The sequence below is a fragment of a genome, unplaced genomic scaffold (assembly GCF_019419815.1).
Source record: "Pyrus x bretschneideri cultivar Hongxiangsu unplaced genomic scaffold, Pyrus_bretschneideri_v1 Contig4, whole genome shotgun sequence".
NCBI classification, from domain to species: Eukaryota; Viridiplantae; Streptophyta; class Magnoliopsida; order Rosales; family Rosaceae; genus Pyrus; species Pyrus x bretschneideri.
Window position 1 is genome coordinate 1,996,274 of NW_025999723.1, and position 18,054 is coordinate 2,014,327.

The 18,054-nt window shown below is 35.9% G+C and overlaps 3 protein-coding genes across 4 annotated transcripts; 1 reads left to right on the top strand and 2 right to left on the bottom strand.

Annotated features, from left to right (window-relative positions):
- Window positions 1–3,298: 3,298 nt before the first annotated feature.
- Window positions 3,299–4,499, bottom strand: LOC103958211 (heavy metal-associated isoprenylated plant protein 39). The gene is made up of 3 exons (XM_048565541.1): window positions 4,338–4,499; window positions 4,083–4,158; window positions 3,299–3,896 (listed from the first exon to the last, which is right to left on the bottom strand). The coding sequence occupies exons 1-3, from the start codon at window positions 4,344–4,346 to the stop codon at window positions 3,583–3,585; spliced, it is 399 nt and encodes a 132-aa protein (XP_048421498.1). The 5' UTR covers window positions 4,347–4,499; the 3' UTR covers window positions 3,299–3,582.
- Window positions 4,500–9,643: 5,144 nt separating this feature from the next.
- Window positions 9,644–13,046, top strand: LOC103958216 (protein REVEILLE 6). 2 transcript variants are annotated; one of them, XM_009370458.3, is made up of 8 exons: window positions 9,644–9,946; window positions 10,702–10,759; window positions 10,922–11,045; window positions 11,130–11,306; window positions 11,419–11,532; window positions 12,092–12,201; window positions 12,411–12,470; window positions 12,576–13,046. In XM_009370458.3, the coding sequence occupies exons 1-8, from the start codon at window positions 9,717–9,719 to the stop codon at window positions 12,672–12,674; spliced, it is 972 nt and encodes a 323-aa protein (XP_009368733.2). In that variant the 5' UTR covers window positions 9,644–9,716; the 3' UTR covers window positions 12,675–13,046. The 2 variants fall into 2 exon arrangements, with proteins under 2 accessions (XP_009368733.2, XP_009368735.2); XM_009370460.3 differs by having other exon boundaries at window positions 11,428–11,532.
- Window positions 13,047–13,610: 564 nt separating this feature from the next.
- On the bottom strand, window positions 13,611–16,717 carry LOC103958215 (heat shock protein 83). Its single transcript, XM_009370457.3, has 4 exons — window positions 16,426–16,717; window positions 16,031–16,172; window positions 15,444–15,724; window positions 13,611–15,357 (listed from the first exon to the last, which is right to left on the bottom strand). Exons 1-4 carry the CDS (start codon window positions 16,561–16,563, stop codon window positions 13,807–13,809), a joined length of 2,112 nt encoding a protein of 703 aa, XP_009368732.2. The 5' UTR covers window positions 16,564–16,717; the 3' UTR covers window positions 13,611–13,806.
- Between the last annotated feature and the right edge of the window lie 1,337 nt (window positions 16,718–18,054).

Genomic DNA, 18,054 nt, shown 5'->3' on the forward strand with positions numbered 1-18,054 from the left:
TTTATATGCATTATTTGAAAATAAATTTGCACGTACTATAACATAAATAACTTAATAATATATATATATATACACATACACATACGACATGTACGCTAAAATGATTAATGCTAGAAAAATTAAATTTGCAAACTAAATGATGTGTCACTAATAAAAATAGGCATGTTTATTAACGCTTAAGTAATAATCTAATCATCAACTTTCATATCATTTAACTTTCAAAAATATTATCTACAAATTTAATTTTCCTAACATTACCTTGTGCTAAAATTAAACTTCTCATATGTATATATGTTAACGTGAGTAGGTGATGGTTTGCACAGTTTTACATTCTTCTTTCTATTCATTTAACTTCAATTTAATTGAAGGCTGTAGTTGACTTGCACATTAATCCATGAAAAATATTAAAAGGAAAACTAATGAAAAGAACTTGAAAATTTTGAGTTTTAACGATAATGACAAAATAAAGTGTAAAGTGAATAGTACCATGATTGACTTTTTAGTGTAAAAATATGATTTTTCATTAAAATGAACAGTACCATGATATTTTCGGTTCCCAAATATTAATCATTGAATTGAAAGTTTAAGAGAAAAGCTGTAAGATCTCTAAAATTTATTTTAAACAGTCCAATTGAGCATATTCATGTCGAAAATACTTTATATAATATTAAAGTGAAAAGTTACTTTATAAATTTATAGAATCAAGATTCAAAACTAAATGGTTTAACAGTAAATCAAAGAAAAAAAGAAGAGAGCGAATATGATTTTAAAAATTGAGTGAGTTGAGTTTGAATTGTTAGTAACAAAATATTTAAAGTTTGTTAAAATAAAGAACTGGCCTATTTGATTAATCTGGATTTGACTCTTAATAAGAATAGAAAGATTAAGTTTACTTGATCAATCTGAGAGTAAGGATGTACGAGAGGAAGGGTCAAAGTAACTCAGCTTAAGGAAGATGGGACCTTTTTTGAAAAACAGAGAACGAAGAGATGAAAGAAGTCAAGAATCACTGGTAATATTTTTCGATGCACCCGAAGAAAGTACACAGCAGGTATCCATCCGCTAGAATGAGGATTTTTTTCGGATCTTCAAATCGTGTCCTTTTATCATATATTATACGGTTAGTCATGTACTGTTTATATTTAATTTTAAATAAAAGTATTTAAAATAATTTATGATCGCACAATGTACGATGAACTAACATGATTTGAGGATCCCTAGATCGGAAAGGATCCTCATTCCATTGGCTAAACAGGGCCAGGAGCTACGAGCCTAGGAACTGAGACTTCAATTTTCTTGGTTGCCTTACTTGTTTAGGGCTTAGTCTGACTCATCATGAAATAGTGTAGAGTCATGTGCGAATTTCCAACTTGTTTAGATTCAAATATGTTGTATGAAAAATAAAATAAATTAAGTAGCTCAAATAGTTTTTTAACATTGTTCGCTTGTTAATTTAAAAAATTTGCAACTTTTTTGGAGAGTTCCTAGGTATGTTTAACTTAAGCTACTAAGCCCACTATTAAATAATGAGTTGATGTCACTGCAAGTTGTAATACAAGGAGGTGCTTAGATCTGAGCTCTTACATTGCATATGGATTGATGTCATCTCAACAATTATAAAAAGCTTCTAATGAATCATTTTAAAAGAAAAACTAATGAAAATAACTTGAAAACATTGAGTTTTAACTAAAAGGATAAAAATATGTTATAAGTGAATAATACCAGGATTGACTTTTAGGATTAAAATGTAGTTTTTTGTTAAAGTGAATAGTACCAGAAGCTTTTCGTTAAAGTTCCTCATTTTAAAATGAACTAGACTGACAGTTATGTGTTAATCAGTGTTTAGTGATCATATTATATTCTCTAATTAAGTACTATTACGTTTTCTATTTTCTTTTTATGTGGTTCAATGTGCTAGCTAGAAGAAGTAAAACAAAATACACAACTTAAATTTTTTTTCCTCTTAGTATTACGGTCTAGTGGTTTTCTTATTTACTTGTAAGTGAGAAGTCTTAAGTTCGATTCTTGTCAAAAACAAACTTAAACCACATTATTATTAGTTTATTGTGAGGCTAAGTTTGTCATCTTCCTTGTAGATAATATCGTTTGTTAAAAAATAAATAATCAGTTTGTAGTTTCACCACGGTAGCCCACTCATTCAAGGGTTGAAAAAACTCACAGAAGTATTTCAACCTCCTCTAATCATTTTCGTGTCATTCACGATTATCAAAGATTGAATCCAATATATATTGTATGAAATACAAGTATGTAATTCGTTATTAACCATCAAATCACCCCGCAAACAAATGCACAACTTGATTAGACATAACAAACTCTGCAAACATTAACCAAGCTGCATTGGGAATTTAAAAAGTAACGATATATATGTACCACACAAATAATGGTTAATTAGTACCGACATTGATGATAACATAATGGAACCATCTACTGGCCGGCGACGACGTTTTCCATTCGATGTTGACGTGGGGAGAGATCACTAGAATAATTAACGAACCAACAGGAAGCCTACTGTTATACGTCTGCTTATATCATTACATCATACAGAATCCTAACCTTCTGTGCCGATTGAGACATTTTGCATCTGTATTTGTTTTGCACACACGGAAGTCTTCATCGCATTTGATTTAAGAAATGTGTTATTCACACATTATTTTTTACTTTTCATATATTTTTTTTAATTTTTGACCATCGAATCGAATGAATTGAAAAAGATCAACGGACAAAAATTAACAAATGATATGTGAGAAGTAAAAAGGAATGTGTGGATAACACATCTCTTGATTTAATTAATCAGGCTTTTTAGATAAAAATTGTTATTGTGATTAATATAATTTTTCACATACATTTTGATCACGTCGATAAAAGTAGTTCATGAGTTTGTTCATCGTCAATTATTTTGATCATTCTGTGTAAAAATTTATCAAATTTCTTATTAAGTTAAGAAATTAAATTGATAAAAATACCCTTAAAAAGATATAGTCACTGAGATCGATCAAAAATGATATGAAAGTTCTCAAATTTATGATCAAATATAGAAAAAGTATTGTCCTCTCGCAATCACGCAATCAAACACGTAATATTGCCCCTTAACTTTTAGTGGACGACGATTACAATGTGTGTCGCATGATGTAAACGTCAACGTTGACATTAAGAATCAACCATTAATCTCAACTTTGCATTCTCAAAATCAACAAGTGATTAGCAGATAATAGTGCACTAAAAAAGAAGCGCGTAATCAACAAGTGATAAGCAGAGTGTTTTACACTAAACAAAAAAGTGCGAAAATCATTTTCACTTAAATATTACTTTTTTTTTTTTTTTAAGGAAGACAACTGGTGGCAAGTCACGACTATCCATTCTTTTCGGAAATCGAAAAGACTCACAGAAACATTTTAGCCTTCTTGATCACAAGTTTGGCGTCCACACCAAAAAAAAAAATACAAAATAGTACATAAAAATACCACAGAGACTTCTAGATCATAAAAAGCCAATACCAAATATGTACATCCGATTTCTCCTCTTGAAAAACACCATGCATGTCAATAAAATTTTACCAACCATTCAGCAAATGACGCAAGAATTGGGATCCTCTTCTGCACTTCTTACGCAGTAATATGCAGGCATTGGAGGATACTGAGCTTGGTAGGCCCTCATAGCCTCAGCCAATTCCTCCTTTGGATCTTTCTTCTTCTGCTCCTCCTTCTTTGGCTGCTCCTTCTTTGGCTCCTCCTTCTTCTTCTCCTCCTTTGCCGGTCCGACTGAGACTATCTCAGTATGGTAAAGCTTCCTTAATCTTGCCACCAACTCCACCGGATCTATGTCCCCTGTGACCGTCAACTTCTTGTCCTTCATATCCATGGAAATTGAATCAAGCCCTGCAAAAAGAGAATTCCATTAACAAAATTAAATAAGTTCGTCACTTAATACATGTGGATTCGAACTTGAGAGACTAGCAAACTGCTGTAACTAACTTGGCTACGCATAAATCTGCTAGTTCGAAAAACTATTGAAATCGGAGTAAAATGTTGAAGAAGAGAGTAATATGGCCATGGATTTAGTACCTTCAAGCCCCGACACGGCCTTCATGGCTTTCTTCTTAGACTTCTCGTTGTATACTTCCAATTTCAACACTACTTTCTGTCATGTAACAAAATAGTATAGTTTAGACCCGCAGCAAATTATAGTCAGAAAAAATAAGCAAAGATCAAAAGTAGTAGCCTTGGTCACGCATGCATATCTTTTATGTAAAAAGCATCACATAAAAAAGTTGTCTGCAAAAAGAAAGAGCTTTTGAGCAGAGTAAAAGCCCTAATTACCTTCATCATTTTCTGTGGAGCTTGAGAGATCTGAGAGCAAGAAGTTGAACAAAAAGCTTCAAATATTTAAGCAGAATCCAAGAGATTAAGAAAATAAAAAGAGATTATATTATGGTATAAGTAATTAAGGGGAAGAGAGACGTTGAAAGTCTCTTGGTGAAGTGAAGAGTCCTGGGACTGCAATTTATACCGAAGAACTGAGGAGGGAAGGAAAGAGAAAGAAGGAAGTTACAGAGGAAGGAGCCGAGTCAACGTCATTATGGTCAAGACGCAAGCTACACAACAGAACCGCAGTCTCCGGTCAACAAAATCATGTGCTATTTTTGGCTGCAAGAGAAAATTAATTAAATTTTAATTGGTATTTTGCATCTTCAAGATATCAAATAATACTAATTCAGACCTTGAAGAGAAGGGATTTACATTTTTTTTTTCTTTCCAAATGTGGATTATTCATGTGATTCACTTCACATTAAATTTCAACAATTCGAAACATTTATTTGGTAAGTCTCGATTCATATATCATCTTTGCAAAAATTTAATTCAATTCGAAATTATTTGTCTATTTAATTATCACGATAAAATTGCATTAGTTTTTTAGAAACTAGTGTCTGTTAATTTACTATAACTCAATTATATATCTCAAATATTTTTGATTTGATTAATATTTTACAAGAATGATCTATACAGTATAACTTAAAAAAAAACATTCGAATTGTTGAAATTCGATATGATGCATACTTCACAATTAATCTACATTTAAAAATTAATTAGAAATCGAAGATCCCTACTCCGAAAAGTTTCCGAATACTAATTAAGGCTTACGAAACTTTATTACATCATCAGTGATCTGATCTCCCACTGCCAAACGGCACCCTAGTGGCTTCTTACACTTTTTGACGAGTAGTTCAGTGGGTTTTGAAAAGTATTTTGCAATCATAGAGTTCGTATCCAATTTCCAGGAAGGAACGGTTGGCATTTGCATGAGCAACTTTTTTGTACGATTCCAATTTCTCTGTGGGTCGCCGTCGTTGGTAGGGCTTCCACATCCCCACCATAGCCACCTATTTATTTCTACGATCTCCACGCGTATTTCAGATCATGTCAGGCGATAAACTGTAGAAAAGACTTGACTTTGGTTCGAATTTTGGTTTGATACACGTATCACCCCAACCAGTGACGGATTTAGAACTTGACAAGATCAGGATCTAAACATGATTGAAAAAAATTTAAACGATAATATCAAAAAAGAATTAAACGGTAGTATATTCATTCACGATTCAAGGTAAAAGTAATATTAAAAGCTATAATTGTTCACGGCGCTTCTTTATATTTTGAAAACATTGCATTATATATTTGTTATCAATACAGAGGACCACAAGTTCATCCGAGGTGCTCACCAGTCATATTTCCTATGTTCACGAGTCACCTGAAGACCCAATTTAACCCTTTGTAGCTCCGCCACTGACTCCAACCATGTAGAAGACAAATTCAAGGCATTTTTTTCATTGAATCGACCTTAATGCATGTCAATTTCATACTCATTTAATGAGTGGCCATTGTCCGCACCTAAAAATCCTTCTACGTCTTTATCTATCGCGTCACATGACTATGAAACCATGTACCTCTTTATAAAAAGGAGCTATACTTTACTGCCTTTTCTTCCGTTCCCATCCGTGGTCCCATGGGCTATTTTTAAAATTGTATACGGCCAATCGGACATGAAGGTTTTCTTTTTATGGTAGGGGCGCTCATGGTGTGAACGGTAATTAAGCTAAGGTATCTGGTGTCACATGGGTGGAAGGTATAGTGTCTTCTAAATGGCCTATATCTTTTGCTGGGTTTCTACTTCTGCCTCTAGTAGACTAGTAGATCCTCTATTTTCAAGATTCTCATTGCGTTAACCTGAGCTAGATTAACATGCTTAATTTAAGCAGCAGATAGAAAAGTTTATTATTTGAAATATGAAAATTAAACTAATCATCTCGGGATGATTCAATGGTTAAGAACAAATTTCGAATCTTATTCCACGACACTTTTTGAGTTTGATCCTGGTGCTCGTGAATCACACGATGATGATCAAAAGAAGATTGAAATGTCTTTTTGAATGTTTTTAACTCTAAAAATTGTGAATTGTTGTGTCGAGCCACCAGCTCGACCATTAGTTGCCTTTAAGAATTTATTACACTTGCGAGACGAAGCTGGATTTTGTAAATGGATTGGGCTATTTTCTTCTAATATTGGGCCTTGATAATACCCCAACTTTCTACCAGCAAAACTTGCTTAAATATGAAAAACATATAATTTGATACCATTTCTAATCTTCTATATTAATTAATGAAACTCTTTTTATCAACTAAAAGATGGTGAAAATACTACTTAGTCTTCTATCACAAACAAAAAAATTATGGGCAATAATGTAATTTCACAAGTTTAAATTTTACTGTTTTTTATTTGAAACATCACCTCCAGGTGAAGTTAAAATACCTCCAATATTAAAAAATAAAAACTCAAAAATAAAAACCTCTCACTCCCTCCACGTTCTCTCTCTCCCTCTCTCCTTCTCATTTTCTAAAAAAATATGTTCATACATACAAAGTGTGTAGGCAAATGCTAGTACTATTATTAAGAGAACCCTCATTGTCAACTTTTTGCCATTTTTTCCTATTTTGCCCTCACTTTTGATACACAATATTTACATAATTAGGGAAAAATAGTAATTTTGTATCTTTTGAGAAAATGACAATCATATCCCTATTTTTCCTATTTTACCCTCACTTTTGATACACAATATTTACATAAGAAGGACAAAACAATAATTATGTAATATTAAGATAAAATGTGCACTTATTAAGAGAAATTGTCCCACCATCATTTTTTCATACTCTTTTTAAAATTTTAAAAACTAATCACACTTCTTAATAAATAAAATAAAATAAAATAAAATTATTCACACACACAGAGTGTGTGCTCATCGGCTAGTACTTGATTAATAAAAGCTTGCTGGTGACCAGAAGATTCGATTCACAAATACCTTATTTTTTATACGTGTTTTATTCTTATCCTAATATTAATGTAGATCCTAATTATATTTTGAACTTTGAAACTTCCAATTAACTATTTGTTTGCACATGTGCACTGATTTTATTTCTTATTTAATTTTTGTTTAAAGAAAATATTTCAATGCGACACTAGTCCAGTTACGATTGACAACCTTTTATCATAAAATAAGATGTTTATACACGACCACACGTGCTTTAAGTGCATAGACATGTTTGCAGGGCTGCATAGCCGATTTGTGCGATTGAGATTTTACTTTCTTTGCTCTTAGATATGTACATCAACTTCGAACTTTATCGAAGATGTAAAATAGGAGGCAAAGATTTATCCTCGTTTAAAAAACCAGATACAAAGCCACTTCATAATGTAAACATCACATTTCATATGCCAATTTCAGCAAAAAAATAAGAGGTACAAGTTATATGCAATATTTTACCGTTGTATAGATTTACAGAGGCATAGCTCTGAATGGACCAAGATGGTTCTAGGCCCATCCTGACATTTTTTTTTACGCAGAAAAGTTTAATGTTATGCTTGTGGTTTTCAAGAATTTTCATAGGCTCAAGGACCAATTCAATGTTTTTACTTTAATTTTTTTCATTGGGGTTGATTTGAAGCTAGTGACTCCTATGAAGTTCGGCAATCCGTTGCTTGTGAGCTTTGAGGAGGACTTTGGTCTGGGATTAGTGGAGGGAGAGAGAGGAAGAAAGTTAGAGAAGCATGAGATTTATGTTTAAGGAAGAGGATAATGAGGATGACACCATTTTAGACCCCAAACAACGTTGGTTGGTTACTCATCACACTACAAAGTAATTTTTGTAAGATTGCGATAGCGTTTCGGATTGAGACATTTGGGCCCTCCTAAACTAAAATTCTAACTCCATCATTGTAAATTTTATTTATTTATTTTTATATCAAAATTAACTAAATGTTTTGAATCATTCTATAAAAGAAAAATTGCTAAAGGTTACAAAAAGAAAAAATGATTAAACAAAGTGGCATGAAAAGCAAAGGTGATGGAAATATCATGTGGCCTAGTGTGCGGCCATTCATTTAAATAATACATGGAGAGGGAATGGACCATAGATTTTTCCAGTCTAAAGACCATGTGTCTGCATCATTCGGGTCCCTAATTTGCAAACCCTAATCAAATCAAATCATTTTCTCCACGATCCACACTCTTCTGTTGTCCTTTTGAGTGTTGGTTGGCTGGTAAAAATTGAGAGGTGATGATGCACTAGTTCTTGGCTCACACAAGTCCACCGTTACCACGACCCAACGTATAAAATTAATTTTGGTGGATGGGAACAAAGTTCTGTTTTTTGATGGGAGTGAATTCTGCGTTTTTTTTTTTTTTTTTAATCTTTTGCGTGCCTTTATATTTGATTTTTTATTATTTTTTTTCAATTCAACAATTAAAATAAAATATGTGTAAAACTTATTTTTCATAAATTTAAGATCGTTGATGTCATTTAGTATTACAATATAGTGATATTCTTATTTATTTATAATTGAGAGGTTTTAGGTTCGATTCTCATCAAAGAAGAATTCGAACCATATTATTATTAACTCATTGTTAGGCTAAACCCACCCCATCTATTTTCGTGTAGATAATATAAAAAAAAATGGAAAAAAAAGATCGTTGCTTTGGTTTCGCTACGCTTAACTAATGTCAATTGAATTATGATTGAATGATCAAAACCAATTTGCCAGCCATGTTCATCATGTCGTCCTCCTTTTGTGAGGTGCTCTACTTACCTCATGTCCTCTTCGTAGCTTGGTCACTAATTAGGCATGTTTCTTAATTCTATTTCGACATTGTTCATGCGTTTCGATGGACAAGAATTAAGAGGGATCTTCAAGAAATCTTTAAAATGAAGCTAAAGTCTTTAACCATCTAACTAAACCGCTATTAGATTGTTTCCAAATTTGAAAAAACTAAGGTGATTTTTTCAAAATGTGATTCTTCATAAACTTTATGTCACTTCCTAATTTAACATTAATTTATGTGCTATTATAAAATATTGTGCTAAAAATATAAGATGACAGTATAAAATCTCAATCTTAAGATAATTCCCTTAGAAATTCACTCAAAATTTCCTTGCATCATCAAATAAAACAAAACAAATCAGTCAATGCCACGGGACCCTTAAACGTGGCAAGCAACTATTGGCCAGCTCTGCACCCCCCAAAATCTCCGCCGCGTGGAAGAATCCCCAAGTCCTTATATAAAATTTCCGCCGCCTCCGGAAGAGCCGCAGCTCCTTTCGCTCTTTCAATAAAAAGAAAAATAAAAAAGGGAATCCGACTCTTCCGCAATTTATGGTATCCAAAAACCCGAACCCGCCAGAGGGCTTGTACTTGGATCCGAACGACAACGGCATGCCGTTGCCCGGACTCGGGCCGTTCGCCTCGGTCACTGCGACGACATCGACGACGTCGTCTTCGGCGGAGGATCTGAGCAAGAAGATTCGGAAGCCCTACACAATTACCAAGTCCAGAGAGAGCTGGAGTGAGCCGGAGCACGACAAGTTCCTCGAAGCCCTCCAACTGTAATTGTCATTTCTCTTCATTTTTATTATTATTTTATGCTTTTAATTAGCTTCACATTTCTCTCAATTCTTCAATTCTGCGTGTATGAATTTCTGGGGTGCGGGGGGAGTTGTAGTTCTGAATTGGGTTTTGAAATGTGGTGAAATAAATGGTGTAGATGTTATGTGTGTGTTGAATTTTGTAAGGATTTGTTTGGTTGCTGAGAGAATTTAGGAATGAAATAAAAGGGAGAAAAATGTGGAAAAGGAGTAAGATTTTTTTAGTTTTAAATTGATTTTAAAATGTGGGAAAAGGAATGATAGAGTTTTTGTTGTGTTTTGAAAATTTGTATGATTTGTTTGGTTGCTGAGAAAATTTAGGGAAGGAAGAAAAAACGAGAAGTTTCAGGAATCAGGAATGTGGTAGGATTTAGTGTTGAATAGGGTTTTAAAATGTGGAAAAAGAAATGGTATAAATTTTGGGGGTTTGTGTTTTAAAATTTGTAAGGACTTGTTTGGTTGTTGAGAAAGAGACGGCTTTAGAGGAAAAAGAGTAGGATTTTAGTAGGAAAGAAAGAAAATAGAGAAGTTTTCTCATTAAACTTCTTAATAATAATTTGGGAAAAGAGTAGGATTTTAGTGGCAATTCATTTTCTCAACAATAATTTGGATTATTATTTGTTATGATGCTGAGCCCATTTAAGTTTAAGCTCAATTTTGTTATAAATTTTGGGATGGTTCCCTAATTTTGTTCATGTTCCCTCTGTTGTATTCAGCTTCGATCGCGATTGGAAAAAGATTGAAGCTTTCATTGGGTCAAAGACGGTCATACAGGTTAATTTTCTCTAGTCATTCTATAGTTTTGGATGCAAAGAGGAATAACTGCTTGAGTTCCAACTATAACCAACTTATGCTTTTGGTTTAGTCTTACATCTACAAATTTATAGATTAGAAAATAATGAATTCCCTTACTCATAAGAAGGATTCCTTTCTCAGATACGTAGTCATGCACAGAAGTATTTTCTGAAGGTTCAAAAGAATGGGACGAGCGAGCATCTACCTCCCCCTAGGCCAAAAAGGAAAGCTGCTCACCCGTATCCTCAAAAAGCTTCAAAAAATGGTAAGGATAGTTTCAGTTTTGTGGATCATATTTTTCATATGACAAAGTCATTCAACCCTTACTCATATGTGCTTTGTTTTCCAGCTCTGGCACTTCCGCCGGTATCTTGGTCATGTCAGTCTTCATCTGCTTTACTTGAATCTGGGTTTAATCAAAGGCCAGATTCATCATCAATGCTTATGAGTCCCATCCCCGGCCCTGTAGCCCCTTCCTGGCCTAATGGTTCTGTGCAAACAGCCAATCCATCTCATGAATCCAAAGGTGCGACTATTAAATAAGTTAAATATTCATCACAATGACTTGTTCTCAGTGTTTAATAATGTTGTTGTTTGCAAACTTGATGATTTAATTGCATCTCTTTTTCATGTTGTAGTTGTTTCAGGGCCAACTGTGCCGAACAACAGTTGCAGTACCACAGAAAGCACCCCCAAAGCTCAACCAGTTGGTGGAACAACTGATCAAGTGAACCATAGCCATGCATTGAGAGGTGAGGTTTCAGTCTTCCTGCTTGCATTTTTTTCTCACCTGACAAGTATAGTCACATAATGATTCTAATTCTTTGATATTGAATTTGAACTCCTTTTCACTTGAGGTGGGATAAATTGTGGCAAGAACATGGAATTTCGTTCGTGTATGTGCACATGGGTTTTCTGTTTTGACATGTAATTGGGTACTCAACATATCAAAACTTTTAGGAGGTAAACACAGCCATATGCACTTTTCCTTCATTTGTTCTGTTGTAAACAGTGGAAAAATTAATGTCTTTGTCATCATTGCCTTGATTTCCATTTTTGTTGAGCATAGGGTATGTGTCATACATGAGGAATTGCACTATTTATGTACTCTCTTTCTTATCTGGATAAGTCTACACATGGCATGTCACAATTCAAACCAGTAAAGAATCTGGATTTGTATTAGCAAGGCACACTTGCAACTTTTGAATTTGTATGTCACCTGTTTTGTGTTGTGGCCTGAGATATTGATTGTAATTTATAGCTAGAAAAAAGCTTTCTTCCATGAATTTAATACCTAATTGTTTCTTGCAGTTCTTCCCGACTTTACTCAAGTATACGGATTCATTGGCAGCGTCTTTGACCCTAATGTTACAGGTCATCTTCAGAATCTGAAGAAGATGGATCCGATAGATGTTGAAACGGTACTCTTTTCTCCTTTATGACCTCACGTGCCATCAGTTTTAAGTTATGATTGTAGTCTATATATTTGTTTTTTATCTAATCTAGTGTTCGTGAAGAAGTTACCGCTTAATCTTGAGCATTATTACTGCCTCGTAAAGGATTCCAATTTTTTTTGTAATTGATAATGACATGGTTGTGATCTTATTATTATTCTTTCACTCCTCTTCAGGTGTTACTGTTGATGAGAAACCTGTCCATGAATTTGACCAATCCCGAATTTGAGGATCATGTAAGTTTCCATTTCACTAACCTCTGATTTGCTCTTAGCTATAGTTTGTTTAGTTGATGATGTCTTAAAAGCAAGTATATTGATGAACTTTTAAATTGGATCCAGAGACAGTTGCTTTCATCCTACAAGATGGATGCGGATACAGGGAATCTCAGTGATGCAACTAAAACCCTTTGCGACGATCAACAGGAGAAAGTTGCTTAAGTGGTTGTTCTGGAACTTCAACGCTTTCTTCTCATCCCGTTGGCAGTGCTTGAATTTCGAATCTAATCTTTGCCCACCCGGTGTTGGCATCCAGCAGATGAATTGTTGGGGAAGACCTCAATTAGTAGAAGCATCAGGTTTCATCTAGGTATTGACTTGTCGTGATACCGCGTTGTATGTGTAGCGAGCTCAACGACCACAAAGCATGTCAACTGGTATGGCATTCTGGTGTGGTTGTATATATCAAGATAAAGGTAATGGAATTTTGTATAGTTCAAGTTTATCTTGTACATCCTGTTGTATTTAAGTTTTTAGTTGTTGACTATGTGATGCTGGTGCGGTATTTGCGTGCCTGTTTGAATTCCTCTTGAATTTCTGTATACTATGATATCGGTTTTCTTTATGCGTATTATCGCGCCATAAGCCCTTGCAACTCGGGCAGCATCCTTACAGATTGGTAAAATCTGTGCGTAAGCTGATGTCCAAAAGCTCGGTTTTAATCTAAATTTCACCCCTATTTTTCAAGAGTGTTAAAACACCCAATTTTGGTTTTCACTCTACTCAATCTTTAACAATTCCTACCCTTATTTTTAAAGAGTAGTAAACATCTTGTTTTACTTTTCACACTTTTCTTATCTTTAACAATCGAGTTTTTCTTATCTTAATTTTTTATATTTATATATATATTTTTTTTAATTTCTTGAATCGAATGAATCAAATTTTAAACTCTCAAATCGAAGAATGAATCAAAATTTCAACTCTCAAATCGAAAAATTCAAGGGTTGCTCAAGTCAAATTTCTAACTCTCAAATGGAAAGATTCAACAGACGCTCAAGTTTATTTTTTCTCTTCTCAAATCTTAATTTTTGAATAAATATTACTCAAATCAATTCGACAAATACATATTAACACTACGTTAACAGTACGCGTGCACAATAAATATGAAATATGAGACTCAAATTCATATTAAATATATAACAGAGATCCGGAATTCACCACCATTATGTTTACAGACTCAAAACTAACAAAAGACACAAAATAAAGACGGCGATTGTCACACCACGCCGTCAACCTCCCACCGACAAGATCGCGACAAATACCCGAAACATACACAAACTCAAACCTAATCTCATTAGTCCACCTCCTCCATCTTGCTCTCCTCAGCAGCGTCTTCCTCCAAAGCAGGCATGTCATCATCATCGCCGGCGGTCTCCTCCTCTTCAATGCTCAGCCCCAGCTTCAACATCCGGTGAATTCTCGCCGCAAAAGTGTTGGGGTCATCCAGGCTGAAGCCGGAGGTGAGCAGAGCAGTCTCGAAAAGCAGCAGCACAAGGTCCTTCACAGACTTGTCATTCTTGTCAGCCTCCGCCCTCTTCCTCAGCTCCTCCATGATTCCATTGTCGGGATTGATCTCCATCGTCTTCTTGCTCGACATGTAGGAGCTCATGCTGCTGTCCCTCAGCGCCTGCGCCTTCATGATCCTCTCCATGTTGGCGGTCCACCCGTATTCTCCCGTCACCAAGCAGCACGGAGAGTCGACTATTCTGTCGGAAACCACCACTTTCTCGACCCTGTCGCCCAAAATGTCCTTCATTGTCTTGCAGAGGTTCTCGAATGACTTCTTTTTCTCCTCTTTGGCCTTCTTCTCTTCCTCCGTCTCATCGTCAAGCTTGAGACCCTCCTTGGTAGCAGACACCAGCTTCTTGCCGTCGTATTCCTTCAATTGCCCGACGGCATATTCGTCTATGGCGTCCACCATGTAAAGAACTTCATATCCCCTCTTCTTCAGCCGCTCCAAGAACGGGGAATTCTCCACCGCCTTCCTCGATTCACCGGTGATGTAGTAAATATCCTTCTGACCCTCCTTCATTCTGGTCACGTAGTCCTTCAGGCTGGTGAGCTCATCGCCGCTCTTGGTGGAGTGGTAGCGGAGGAGGTCGGCCAATTTCGCCCTGTTCTGGCTGTCCTCATGGATGCCCAATTTCAAGTTCTTGGAGAAGGCTTCATAGAACTTAGTGTAATCCTCTTTGTTCTCAGCAATCTCATTGAACATCTCGATGCACTTCTTCACAAGGTTCTTCCTGATCACCTTCAAAATCTTGTTCTGTTGCAGCGTCTCACGAGAGATGTTGAGAGGCAAATCATCCGAATCGACGACACCCTTCACGAAACCAAGATACTCTGGAATCAGCTCCTCGCAGTTGTCCATGATGAACACCCTCCTGACATAGAGCTTAATGTTGTTCATCTTCTTCCTCGTGTCGAAAAGATCGAAAGGAGCCCTCTTTGGAACAAAGAGGATGGCCTTGAACTCGAGCTGGCCTTCGACTGAGAAATGCTTGACAGCAAGGTGCTCCTCCCAGTCATTGGTCAAGCTCTTGTAGAAGGCAGCGTACTCCTCCTTGGTGATTTCTTCGGGCTTTCGGAGCCAGATGGGTTTCTGCTTGTTGATGAGCTGCCACTCGTGAGAAACCTCCTTGATCTTTTTCTTCTTCGATTTCTTATCCTTGTCCTCATCAACCTCCTCAACATCTCCTTCCTCTTCCTTCTTGGTTTCCTCTTCTTCGTCATCGCTGATTTCCTTCTCGGTAGTCTTCTCAGTCCAGAGATAGATTGGATAGCTGATGAACTCAGAGTGCTTCTTCACAAGGTCCTTGATCCTCCTCTCTTCCAAATACTCCAACTGGTCACAACAACCAAAAATTAGTACCCAATTTTTCTCTTTAATCATATAAAGGAAATACTTAATCAATTAGCTTGGTTCTTTACCTGATCCTCCTTCAGGAAGAGGGTGATCTTGGTGCCTCTGCCGAGCTGTTCGCCACTGACATCCCTTGTGACAGTGAAGGAACCACCGGCCTGTGACTCCCAGATGTATTGCTCATCGTCGTTGTGCTTGGTGGTCACAATAACCTTCTCGGCAACAAGATAGGCCGAGTAGAAACCGACACCGAACTGCCCAATCATGCTGACATCGGCTCCGGCTTGCAATGCCTCCATGAACTCTTTGGTTCCAGACCTTGCAATTGTACCCAAGTTGTTCACCAAATCTACAGAAACCAATTACCATCAGATTCACAGCTTATTAACATAAGCATAGACGACTAAGTCACGATCACAACTTTTAATTAACAAAACACCAAGCATAATTAAGCATTCCATAACCAATATTTTGATTTTTGGACAATTTTAAGAAATTACAAATACAATAGTTTTAAACAGGGGAGTAAGCTTAAATACAAGATGCAACTTTTACTAACAAAAATATCTATGCGAATCAATTTTCTAAGATTTTCTCGGAAGACAAACAGATCAATTAGTGAACTAAAAGAAATGAAATTTACACAAACATTTACCTGCTTTGGTCATGCCAATACCACTGTCGATGATGGAGAGGGTTTTGTTGACCTTGTCAGGCACAATCCTGATGAAAAGCTCCGGCTGAGCATCGAGCTTGCTTTTGTCTGTAAGGCTCTCAAATCGAATTTTATCCAAAGCCTACAAAGACACAACCAAATTCCATCATTTCCAAAATCCTACAAATTCCTGGTCATGCACTATCGCCGAAACAGATTTCAGTGTAGAAACAAGATCATTGAACACAAAACATTGCGATTAATCTCTAAAAATCAGGGGTTTTTAACGCAAAATACAGCAATTCATAGAAAATTAGAGAAGAAAAATCGATCAAATTAGAGAGAATCAAAACGAACACATGCAAGAGAGAGGGGGAGGAGAAGAGAAGACTCACATCAGACGAATTGCTGATGAGTTCGCGAAGGAAGATCTCCTTGTTGCTGTAAAAGGTGTTGATGATCAAACTCAGAAGCTGGTTGATCTCGGCCTGGAAGGCGAAGGTCTCAGCCTCGCCCATCTGAACGTCCGCCATCGATCGATTAATTACTCCGAGAAAACACGAGAAAGCGAGAGAAAATTGGAGCTTGTTTGGAAGAAAATCGAAACGTCGCGATCGAGGGTTTGAGATAAAGACTGTGAACTCTGATTATCTGCTGGATTAGGGGATGGGGAGTGAGGAGGCATTTATAAGGACGAGGACGATGACCATGATTCTGGATGCTTCTACTCTTCTCTCGACTTGCATATTCTCCCGCGTATGGTTGGGTTTCAAAACGATGTCGTTTCGGGAAGAAGCGTAGGGGTTTAATGGCTATTACGGCGTCGTTTGGTCGGGTTTAATCAATTCAAATCGAGAAAGTTCTGCTCCGTTCGGCAACCTTCTCTACCCGTGAAAATTATGTGACGTCATCGTGGGCTCTCCCACTTATTTAATGGCACGTTTACGTAAGGGTAATCAGAATAACGAAATGAAATTGAATTCCGATTACGGAGTATTTCGGTGTTTACTATTAAGGAATAAAAAAAGTGGTGGAGCCCACATGAAACAAGGAATCCAATTCTTGAAATTGGAGGAACGAGATTCTCTAGTTTTGTGAGGTATTTGAATTCCTTGAAGGTAAGGGAATCGGGAATGCATCTTTTATTCCTATTATGCCCTCACTTGTTTCTTATTATCCCAACATTACCCTTCATTTGACACTCATTATGTCATTTTTAATAAATAAATAAAACCTATTTATATATTTATATATAGATAATTTTATTATATAAATTTAATTAAGAATTTAATTTAATTAAATAGTATGAAAATAATTTATTTATATAAGGGCAATATAGTAATCAACCTAATTTTTATTCCGATTGAAGTGAATTAGTAAACAACTTATATAGACTCAGCATCATTTCTACTCCGATTCCATACAGTTTCAGTAAACAACTTCAACAGAAATTTGATTATGATTCCATCTCATTTCAATTCCTCCTCAATCAAATTCCCCCTTAATCCAATTCCTCTCAATTTGATTACGGATTAGTAAACGCGCCATAAGATCTAAGGCCATTTCCAACCAACTCGGTCAAAATGTCATAGACTAAAAATAACTCGGAATGACATGAAAATCATATTTAACAGAAAATTAGGCCAAAGGGTTTGTGGCTCCACCAAACCAAAACCCGCAAATTAAGCTAGCGGGCTAGCCATTTCCAACCAGCCAACTAACCTATCCCTCTAGCGTCAGAATGTCAAGCTTGACATTTTGCCAGCCCTCCAGCTCATTCCATTTGAATGCCAACGGCCATCTAGCATCAGCATGACGCCAGCCAGCAACCTCATACTATCGTCGGGTCACCGTTGGAATTTGAATTTTTTTTCCTATAAATACCTAAGTCATTCCTATACCATTTGTTACATATTTTTCACCGTTCCATTTTATTTTACCTTATTTTGCGGAGTCAAATTATGGGATTTGCTTGTCATCTTCATAGCTCTATTCACAGTTATCACTCTAATCACTCTATTCAC

Coding starts and splice junctions, on each gene's coding strand:
- LOC103958211 (XM_048565541.1), bottom strand. Junction 3,897..4,082: donor GGCCGTGTCGGGGCTTGAAG/GTACTAAATCCA, acceptor CTCTTTTTGCAG/GGCTTGATTCAATTTCCATG.
- LOC103958216 (XM_009370458.3), top strand. CDS start 9,717: ATGGTATCCAAAAACCCGAACCCGCCAGAGGGCTTGTACTTGGATCCG. Junction 10,760..10,921: donor GGTCAAAGACGGTCATACAG/GTTAATTTTCTC, acceptor TTCCTTTCTCAG/ATACGTAGTCATGCACAGAA. Junction 12,471..12,575: donor ATCCCGAATTTGAGGATCAT/GTAAGTTTCCAT, acceptor AATTGGATCCAG/AGACAGTTGCTTTCATCCTA.
- LOC103958215 (XM_009370457.3), bottom strand. CDS start 16,563: ATGGCGGACGTTCAGATGGGCGAGGCTGAGACCTTCGCCTTCCAGGCC. Junction 16,173..16,425: donor TCATCAGCAATTCGTCTGAT/GTGAGTCTTCTC, acceptor GTGTCTTTGTAG/GCTTTGGATAAAATTCGATT. Junction 15,725..16,030: donor TATTGGCATGACCAAAGCAG/GTAAATGTTTGT, acceptor TGGTTTCTGTAG/ATTTGGTGAACAACTTGGGT.